Source organism: Pungitius pungitius, chromosome 14, assembly GCF_949316345.1.
Source record: "Pungitius pungitius chromosome 14, fPunPun2.1, whole genome shotgun sequence".
Classification (NCBI taxonomy): domain Eukaryota; kingdom Metazoa; phylum Chordata; class Actinopteri; order Perciformes; family Gasterosteidae; genus Pungitius; species Pungitius pungitius.
In genome coordinates this window covers 4,425,086-4,435,653 of record NC_084913.1, presented here as the reverse complement: position 1 = coordinate 4,435,653, position 10,568 = coordinate 4,425,086, and the positions used below count along the sequence as shown (strand labels likewise).

Genomic DNA, 10,568 nt, shown 5'->3' with positions numbered 1-10,568 from the left:
AGATGGAGTGAAATCGCAACCAGTGCCCAGCTTGCACAGTCATGTTCGTGACAAATGCTTCATCCGCTGATAGCGACTGGGTGAAAGTTCCCAAAAATGAGCCGGCAAGTGGCACTTTACTTTGTGTTGGTGTCCGCGGTCGGACTTGATGTGGGAGCAAGGCACCGGTCGTGTCAACAGGAAATACACACCGATGCGATTACAACCTGGGGCGAGATAAGATCTTGGCACCTGTCCTGATCAAACGTGTGAACCGCCAAGTAAAATGTAAAAGCATTAAAAATCTAGGTGTGATGTCATATAACATCACACGCCTGCTTGTTATATCACATTATTTTTTTTATCTACAGCAATAAAAAAACATTCCAGAGAGGTAGGAGTTAAACCAGTTTGGAACAAGTACAGGCAGGTGGGTTCAGTCACACTCTTAAATAAGTCAGCAATCCTTTGTGGCATATGACTTAGTCTAATATATCTTCCAATTCCCTCAGAAACCTTCACTCCATATACTTTCCTTAGGATATTACTATAACTTTGCTTTAGCTACAGTTATACTCTGGCTAGTTTTTGCCGTTTCATTCATGGCGAAGACACATTTTTATCTGTACCTCGCAACGTTATCTTCTCCATCAGCTTTGGTGCAAGTGCAGTGAACTACACGTGTGTTCGATACTGAAACGCAAGACGATGCTTTTTAAAAGGGTTGGGAAACTGATTCACTGATAAATAATGTCCCGAGTATGAGAGCGCGGGGACAGCGGCCAACGTCTCCCCCCCCCCGTGTGATGAAAGCATTGACCTCTGCCCTCCGTCTCTCCGCCTCATCTGTGGTCATTTCCCTCTCGCTGTCGTTTACACTGCGACGCGTTCCTCCGGCGCTAATGTGTCAGCCCTTCCAAGCTGTTCCCGGGTCATGCCCAACAGTGCTGAGTGAGACGATCCCATATTTTCTGCTGGTGCTGTTAAGCGGCGCCCTCCTCCTCCTCCTCCTCCTCCTCCTTCGCTGCCTCTGGTCCGGCGATGCCTCCCCTGTTGTTTGGGCAGGTAACATTGCGGCGTCAAAGTTGAGCTAATGACGTCTTTGGTGTCCGAGACTCAGCTGCCTCATCTCCCTTCCCTGTCAGCTTTACGCTGTCGCTGTCTTCAGAGGCAATAACAGAACAGAAGAGGAGTTAATGGGCTGTTGAAGGAGAGCAGATCACATGCTGCAACACAGAAGGGCAGGAGGGCCATAACAGGGAGGAGGGGGGGGGGGGGGGTTGACCAATACGGCATCTCTTGGTCACAGCAGTGCGATGTTGCTACAAGTGTCACATTATTTTCCGGGATGTCCACCTGTTATGCAGCTTCGCCTGTATGATGCTTGAAGGAATATCTTAAAGTCAACCCCAATGAAGTCAGTTTTGTTCATAAAGCCCAACATATTTATAATTTTCTTTTATGACCATACAATTTGATATATTTCAACAATCAAATCTCAAATCTGTGGCGTGAAGGCAGTGTGCAAAATGTAATCCAAAACAGTAGCACCGAAGTATATGATTAAAATCGCTTTAGGCGAGAATCACGGCTGTTCAACCTGTCTTGCTTCTATCAGTCATTAAAACCAGACGCCGTGCAGCCGAATGTTGTTCAAACTCCAAAAAAATGCACCAGTGTATAACTTTATGACTTCGACGAATGATAACAATGGCTGAGTTGTAAGTCTCGATGCAAAAGGACGCGTGAGACGCCTCCTCACACGGATATCTAAAGTACAACTCAAGCCCCCCCCCCCCCCCCCCCCTCCAGTGAGACTTTGGTCCAGCGGGGAGTGGATGCGGCTGGATGGCTGGCTGGTTGGCCGGTCAGGCAACACTGGAATGTGGGCTCTTTTGTTTGTCTGAGAGAGGAGTGGGTCAGGGGGAGAATGCCATTGATGGTTGCAGAGGGGAAGAATGAACCTCCAGGAAGTGTTCTCTCTCTCTCTTTCTCACCCCACTCCCCCCCCCCCCCCCCCACTCTCCCCACTCTCATTCTCTCTCCCTCCTCTGTCTCGCTGTCTCTATCTTTTTTTTCTTCCCCTTCTTCTGTGTGTGAGAACCTTCGCCGTGCCGAGCTTCTCCCTCTGAGGCCACGGTCCCCGAGCACAACCGCTGCTTTGTCCTTCCTTGTGAACACACACCCCTCCTCTACTGGGAGCCTACGTTTGCCAGGGAAACACAGGGCCACTGCTCCTATTCTTATCCACATCGCTGCTCCTGCAAGGATGGTGTCTCTGTGTGCGCGCGCGCGTGTGTGTGTGTGTGTGTGTGTGCTGAATGGCAAATTGTTTTCCATGTGGCACACTCATCTGAGGCCTCGGTCGTAAACGGTTTTTCTTGCTGGTGTCAAAGCTAATAAGAAGTTATTCGTCATTTATTTACTTTATTATTATTTTTATTTTTTTTGGAGCAAATAAAGAGTTTTCATTCGGAGAGAGCGATACTGTCTCATTTACCGTCGCCTGGACACGAGTGCAGATCCCCCCCCCCCACACACACACACACACACACACACCCTCTGCGACTGTAACAAACTAAAAATGGAATTAAGCGGTAAGTGGATAAGAATCTAGCCGGTGGGGCCCCCCTCAACCAGTAGCTGCCGCCTCCCGTCACATTGCTCATTCCCCTCTGCGTCAGAAGGCCTGTGAGGAGCTGCAAATGGCCCTTTCAAAACACACGGCAGCTGGAACACAGGGCAAAGGTGACCAAAGCAGTTGGGGGAGCACAGCGAGGGACGGGAGGAGGAGGAGGAGGAGGAGGGAGTGGGGAGGGGGGGGGCACGAGATGAGCAGCTGCAACCTCGAGCCCCTGTGCCACCGTCGCTCGAGCTTTAACAATTAAAGGACAGAACGTGGAGACTGTTTCTTCTCACTCGAGTATGAGAATCCTGTTGCTTTCGTTTCGGAAGCGCGTTGCACATGGATCCTGCCATCGAACCCGTCGCCAGACCAAGCGAAGCTTAGACCGTGGCGTGATCTCAGGGGCGATGCGGTGCCAGGGAATTCCACAAGAGAATAGCTCTTTAAAAATAAATAAATAAATAAATAAATAATAGTCCACCGACCCTCCAAATCAACAAAGCGTGATTCTGTGCAGATCTCTGTCCACAGCAGACACCAAACCAAAGGCAACATTTTCACATACATTTATGTACAGTATGTATTCATAAGAATCCAGAATACATATGTATAGCACACACACACACACGGGTTCATCACACTGGGACAGGTGTTTAAATAAACCCAGCCAAGTGATGCCCCCCCCCCCCCCCCCCCCCTCCCTCTGGTGTACTCTGCTACTTGCTGCCGCTGTGTGAATTCACGGAGTAGTACAGAACTTATTGTGGCCCCGCGCGCGCTATCGCGAGACTTGGGCCATTATCAACCTGCCCGACACACACACACACACACACACACACACAGCAGCGGCGGAGTGCAGCCTGCCGCGCCGGGGTCGGACCGGAGCTCAAGACACGACGAGGAGACGCGAACATCTGGCCGCACATCATGAGAGGACGCCGGGGCTTCTAGGAGGAACAGCGCGACGAACCGGCCGGGAGTAAATGTAAGTGCGGCGTTTTTGTGCCTCGTGACGGAGAGGAAAAAATAAAAAAAAGCCAAAGTTAAAGAGTGTGTCCCGTGCCCCCCCCCACCCCCACCCCTCCCTCTCGTTCTCCTTCTCCTCCTCCTCTCGCCGCCTCGCTCGGCGCAGTCGAGTTCCTCTGGTGTTTAAAAGGCTCCTAGCAATGCGTTTCCCAACACGGACCCGTACGGAGCTCAGTTCACGGCGCCCTCGGCTCTCCACACTTTTTTTCTCTCTCTCTCTTATTGGAATAGAAGTCGAGCGTGCGCGCGCGTGCGCGGAATGATACTCGTGCACGTTCTCCTCGGCGGCATCAAACTTTAATATTCCAATCCGGTGGAGGTTTTTTGTTTCCTCGTCTGTTTTTGGATAAACGCTTTAAAAAAAAAAAATTAAACAAATATTCCACAGTTGTGCGCGTGTTTCTGGTGAGTGCGTGCACGCGTATTTATTATCCACCGCGGCGTTTCCTTTGGTGATGAATTACCCGATGAATACATAGAAAGTTCGAAATGCAATCCGTTGACACTTATTAATCTACTCTTTTCTCTTTTTTTATTTAGTTTTTAATTATTTTTTTTTACAAGTTGTGGGTGTAGTTGGGGCTGCGTCAGCCAGCGTTAACATATGGCGTAAACGGGCAGCACAGCTGGAGGTAACGTTTCCATTGCGGTGATGTCAGAGCAGCTGACTCCACAGCTTGGAGTGTAATTAGCAAACAGAGCAGCTCACTCTGCACAGCTCTTATTTCATTTTCTTCTTCTCCTTCCTCTTCTTCACGTTATAGCCTCGTTTCCCCGATGGACGAGTCGCTGCCACTCGCTGCTCCTCGCTCGCGTTTTACCGTGAACGCCGCCTGTTTTAATTAATTTTTTTTTTTTAAGCGTGAGATCGGAAACGCGCCGGTTCGGCCGCTTTTCTTCCGCAAATTGGAGGAAGCTCGGGAAGTATAAGCTGTCTACGAACACCCCCGCCCCGGTGAATCTGCAGAGCGGCTCCGCCTGTGCTCCGTGGTGATACCTGGGTGGGTGAGCGCAGCGGCGCGTGTCCTGCACCACTGGAAAGAATGTGGGATTTATCTTCTCAAGTTGCACAAAGTTATTGACGTAGACCTTTCAGGTGACTTCTGTCTTTCTGAATAAAAGTTTGTTTCATTTTTTTTTTTTTTTGTATTTTTAAATGCCTTGAATGTCTGTCTTGAATGTTCCATCGTACTTTTGAATTCACTTGGCTGGACTTATTCCCCCCCCCCCCACTTTCTCTGCCTTTTGGCTCAACACTTTCGTCTGCTTCATCCAGAATCCTGTTTTTCCTGTTTTTCTTTTTTTCAGGTTATGAAGGAAGAATGGAGTTCCCAGAACATAGCCGCCAGTTGCTGCAGTGTCTGAGTCAGCAGCGTCACCAAGGTTTCCTCTGTGACTGCACTGTTCTCGTCGGGGAGACTAAATTCAAAGCGCACAGGGCCGTGCTGGCCTCCTGCAGCATGTACTTCCATCTCTTCTACAGGGACCAGCTGGACAAAAGGGACGTTGTGCATCTCAACAGTGACATTGTGACGGCCCCGGCTTTCAGTCTGCTCCTTGAATTTATGTATGAGGGGAAGTTGGAATTCAGCTCTCTGCCGGTGGAGGACGTCCTGGCGGCAGCCAGTTACCTCCACATGTACGACATCGTCAAAGTGTGCAAAGGAAAGCTCAAGGACAAAGACGAAAAGACGGCCGAGGGCTTTGGACTCGGCTGCCCGGCCAGGGAAACCTCCTCCGAAGGCAGGCTGCACAGTAAGCAGCTCGCGCGGCGACAGGCCCAGGCGGCGTCTCAGGGGCTTCACGGGCCGCCCCCCCCCCCCTCCTCCCCGGCGGCGGAGGACTTTGACATGGACAACAGCGAAGTCAGGCGGGCTGTCACGGACTGTGACGGGGCCGCCGGGCGCAGCGGGCAGAAGGCAAACGGTCACTCCGGCAGGTCCCCGGACCTTGTAGGTGTCAATTATTTGTCAGCGGAGGCCGAGCCCCGCGTCCAAACAGCTGGAAAAACAAAAGCCGATGTCAGCGGCTCCGCCGCATCGCTGTCCCAGAGGTCCCGGGCTTCGGGTGACATGGACTGCGCGCTGGATTTGTCTTTCAAGCCTCTGTCTAGCAGAGATCCCTTACACCCCTCCTACGTCTCGGGACAGCTGGCCCTCGACAGCCAGCAGCAGGGCACTGGGCCACTTGTTAAAGACGAACACGACTTGCTGTCAGAGCAGGAGGACAGTGAGCCGATGAGCCCCGAGAGCCAGCGCTTTGGGAATAGTGCCAGGAGCTCAGTGGTGACAGGGTTCGCTGCCCTCTTCCCAGGCAACAACGGCTCCACAGCCGCCCTGCTCTCCCGGGGGGAGGAGGAGGAGGACCTGATGGACGAGGAGGGGGAGGCCTGCGGAGGGAGGGAGGGCGCCCAGGGCCGGGCGGCGGCGGCGGAGGAGAGGAGGGGCCGGCTGCCGGGGGACAGCGAGGAGGAGGAGGAGGAGGACGACCTGGCCTCCTCTGACATCTCCACCTCCAGCGGCGTGCTCCTGCCGCCGGGGCCACAGGTGTGCGTGTGCCCGCTCTGCAGCAAGGTCTTCCCCAGCCCCCACGTGCTGCAGCTGCACCTCAGCTCGCACTTCCGCGAGAAGGACGGCGCCCGCTCCAAGTTGTCCCCCGACGGCTCGGTGCCCACCTGCGTGCAGTGCAACAAGACCTTCTCCTGCATGTACACGCTCAAGCGCCACGAGCGCACGCACTCCGGCGAGAAGCCCTACACCTGCGGCCAGTGCGGCAAGAGCTTCCAGTACTCGCACAACTTGAGCCGGCACGCCGTGGTCCACACGCGCGAGAAGCCTCACGCCTGCAAGTGGTGCGAGCGGCGCTTCACCCAGTCCGGGGACCTCTACCGCCACATCAGGAAGTTTCACTGCGGCCTTGTGAAGACGCTCGCCATCGGGTGAAGCGCCAGTGGGCGGGGACTCAGCCGAATACTACTACTACTACTGAACACTTTCCACGTTAGTGTACAGATGCTGCAGGGTTTTTATTTTTTTTATTTTTTTTGGAGACTCATCTCTTTGGATTGTACACGCCTCCCCCCCCGCGTGGCATTATTTCAAATTCAAAGTCGTAGCTATACGGTAAAACTGGAGCCGTTTCTCTGTGCTGGACGGCGTCGCCGGGCCTTTGTGGCGGGTCGGAGGCGGGTAGACGTGGGTGCTGGATCCGCGTTGTCAACGGGAGGCGAAACAAAACCGGATGATGCAATTGTTTTTTTTTGTTCCTGTCTTGTTTGTGTCATTCTGAGTTCATTTGATTTTTGGAAAGCGCATCCCGGTGTTCATACCTTAGGCCAATTGGGCGCTAGCTAATGCTAACACATGTTGATACAATCGTACGATTTTTTTATTTGTGCACATGGGAGATCCGAACCGTCCGTAAGTAGCAATATATGATTTAACTCCCACATTATAATTATTATTATTTATTGCTTCGGGGGTGTTTGTCTAGTCCTTAACAAGTAAACTATCGTGAGGCAGCAGAACTAATGAAGTTTGACTACTGGAAGTACGGCTATTTTCTTTCATGGAAGTATCGTTTTTGTTTGTTTGAAATGAAGTTGGTTGAAGATGTACGAGGCAAGAAGACCTTCATGTCACCAGAGTTCTCTTTTTTTTTTTTTTTTTTGACTTACCAGCTCTTTAGTTTTTAACGTGAGTGAACACATATCGATGGAAAGGCCTTCTAATTTTGCTATTTAAAAAGAAGTAACGTAATCCTAGGAGGGCTGGACAGTAGTGAAGAGATAATGTCTGTAACACTGGTGCCTACTGAAACTACTTAACACTTCACGCCGTGTACTTACTTTAACAGGAATCGGATATCAGTGAGTTTTCAGGCCTTTTGAAAGACTCTGGATTAAACGCCACATACCGGGAGGGAGGTGACAGCGGCAATCATCTGATCTGAGAGTGTCCCCCCCCCCGACTGAATAATTTACAAGAATGCAATTAAAGCACGTACATCAAGGCCTCGTCAGCTGCATGTGTATTTAGTCGTCCGGGGTAACGGCGAATGGTTGGCGGTAAATGGCGTTGTTGTTTCCTGGTACGGCGTGAAGGGCACACTGGCCTGGTGTCGAGGGGGAGGGGGGGCTGGGAGGGGGGGCGCACCTTAGCAGGGAGGGGCTGGTTGGACGGGTGGATACGACTCACTCGTGATGTTGGGCATGAAAGCTGTGCTCCACACGTGCCATTCAGCTGAATCTCTCTTTCTTTGAATTAACCTCGTTACATCACCGTATCTTCTTACTGTGTGTGTGTGTGCGCGTGTTTGTGTGTGTGTGTGTGTGTGCGTGTGTGCGTGTGTGTTACTACTGATGACGACGCTGGAGTGTGTCCCTGACGTCTTGCCTGTTCACATAGATGCTGTTCCGGATTGGTAGCCCGAGTGTGTAGCACTAAAAGTTCATGATATACTTGTCTAATCTGTCCTGAGAAGACTTGAGCAGAATTTATTTATTAGTTTGACCTGGTTCAGGATTGACTGTAGGTGTACTACTTATTTCTGTAAGCGATCTTGGTACTCACTGTCTGGTATTGGGGCTGTCTGTTCATTTTTCTCTGTGCAAAATCGAGTTACTGTAATTGTATCCTAATATGAAGTGTAGAAATCTCTGCAGAGCCTTCAAGGTTTGTCACATGGAACATAGAGAAGCACTTGTTTTTAGCATGCATATAGATTCAACACTATTGTCTAGGCTGCTATTTCTTACTATGTGTATATTTATTGTAAATATATATTCTATTTATCAAACTCCTTTTTTGTTGTTGTTGCAACACGCGTGAGGCCCAGGGAGCCGGGGGTGTCTTATTAAGGCCGCAGTCTCAAGACTCGATCTCAACCCCCCCCAGGAAACATTTGTTCACAAAGCACCGCCACACTCACTGATAGGGCATTGGCTAGTGGCTACCTATAGAAAGGAGACAAAACCGGCATTGTCCCCCCCCCCCCCCCCCCACACACACACCGTTAGCTGCGGGGAGGAGAGGCAGCGAAAGGCTCCCTTTACACTTTTCCTGCCTTGAATGGAACCGTTGGAATGCGATGAATGTGTTTTTGCAAAGGGAGACCAAGCACACTGTAAACAGGTGAATTGTTTGGAGGCGCCCAATAACAGCCCCCCCCCCGCCCACCCCCCCCCACAACATGCAGTAGATCAACGCTTGATTGTTCCTCCTACGTGGAGCAGATTCCACGGTGATTTGATTGCACATTACCAGAAGGATCAGATGCTAGAGGAACTGTTGGTGAGGGTCAAAGGTCAAATGTAGGTGCTTACAGATCCATTTCAGGTTGGCTCTATTTCTTCCTTTTTTTTTTTTTTCTTTTTTTTTTGTTGATAGATTATTTTTTTTCCCTTCATTTCAATCGGCAGAAATGATTTCACAGGCGATTCCTCAGCATTCGCAAACGGGCTCACGGCGTTTCCGACGGCGCTGGCGTCCTGCGCCGCGCGGCCGACGCATTTCTACCCATCCCTGTCCCCCGACCTGCAGTCGGCGCTGCCCCGAATGAATGAGGCTTGTGTGTCATTTTTTTTACAGGAAGTGGGATTTTGGCTCCCCCATAAACTGTCACCGAGCTCCTCGCCATTCGCAGAGTTTAATCCCCTTTTTTAGAACAATTTCACACACAGCTTGTTGCTTTGTCTTCGTAATGTTTATTTCAATCACAACACACAGGAATGTAGATTTTGTCACTGTTGTTTTTTTTTTTTTAAGGTACGTCTCTTATGTGGTGCACGTTAAACCGCTGGATTCTCTGATGTACATGTGTGCAGAGGTAGAAAGAAGATGAAAAACTATGTGAAGATTTGTTTAGTTGTTTTTTTTTTTTATTGTTTGCAGTCTTTATTTATACCTCCAGAAGGATCACCAAACGTGCCTTGTAGACCCACGAATAGGTGTTGCATCTGGAGAAGCCCGTGATCTGTACTGTTGGTGTTTGCCCCCCCCCCCGCCCCACCCCCCCAAGTGATTCACGACTGTTGTTCCCGTTTTTCCATCATGTTGAAAATCAGGCAAAATAAACCTTTTTCAACTCTTCATTTTTTTTTTTTTAATTTTCTTGCTTTGCGAGTACGTTTGAGATTACTTTGACCCGTTCTGTTTATGTGAATATATCTGTTTTTAACGTGTGTGTTTTTTTTTTTTTTTTAGTTGCCAATACGACTGGGAAGTAAATGTCACTGTTCAACACTGAATGTCTGATTGTTGACTACTATGGAAACCGCGCTACTCTTGATTGGCGGCTGCGTTTACCCAACTCATGCTGTATGATCCTTAAGCCTAAAAAAATTCACCGATACTGGAATTTTGTCCACTGCAGGTTACAACTGTGAAATTGTGTATAATCATGAGAAATATTTATTATTGCATTTGCTTCTTGTGCAGCATTCGACCTGTCTCAGTTTTAATTTGGTTATAAAAAAAAAAAGAAAAAAAAGCTTCTAAATGTTGAAGAAAAAATCTTTTTAATAGAGTTTGTAGAAGTGCCATTAGAATTTAATATAATTTTTTTAATAATAAAGGTATATTTTATAGTAATGAATTGCTCCAGTGTTTAGAGGTGTAGAGATTAGAGGACAATCTTTATGCAGAATTGACATTGCTTAGATATTGAGGCAATTTACTTTAGATTTCTAACTGTCTGTGCATTTTCTTCGTTTGCGCTTTTGGGGTGTGCTTGTGTGCGTGTGCTGTGGAAATGTGACAATCTTGATTTAGGTCTTTCTTAAGATTATGCATAGAATTAAATGGAACAACTTTCTCTCTCTCTCTCTCTCTGTGTGTGGACTTCATTCATTCATTCACTCACTACACCTTTTTCCTCAAACTAGTTTTTCACAGATCCATTTCAGACAAAAACGCATAAACTCCGACAACAAAAGAAC

The 10,568-nt window shown here is 49.2% G+C and overlaps 1 protein-coding gene across 1 annotated transcript; it reads left to right on the top strand.

Annotated features, from left to right (window-relative positions):
* Nucleotides 1-3,433: 3,433 nt before the first annotated feature.
* On the top strand, nucleotides 3,434-8,632 carry zbtb42 (zinc finger and BTB domain containing 42). The gene is made up of 2 exons (XM_037487369.2): nucleotides 3,434-3,590; nucleotides 4,940-8,632. The coding sequence occupies exon 2, from the start codon at nucleotides 4,954-4,956 to the stop codon at nucleotides 6,571-6,573; it is 1,620 nt and encodes a 539-aa protein (XP_037343266.2). The 5' UTR covers nucleotides 3,434-3,590; nucleotides 4,940-4,953; the 3' UTR covers nucleotides 6,574-8,632.
* Nucleotides 8,633-10,568: the final 1,936 nt, after the last annotated feature.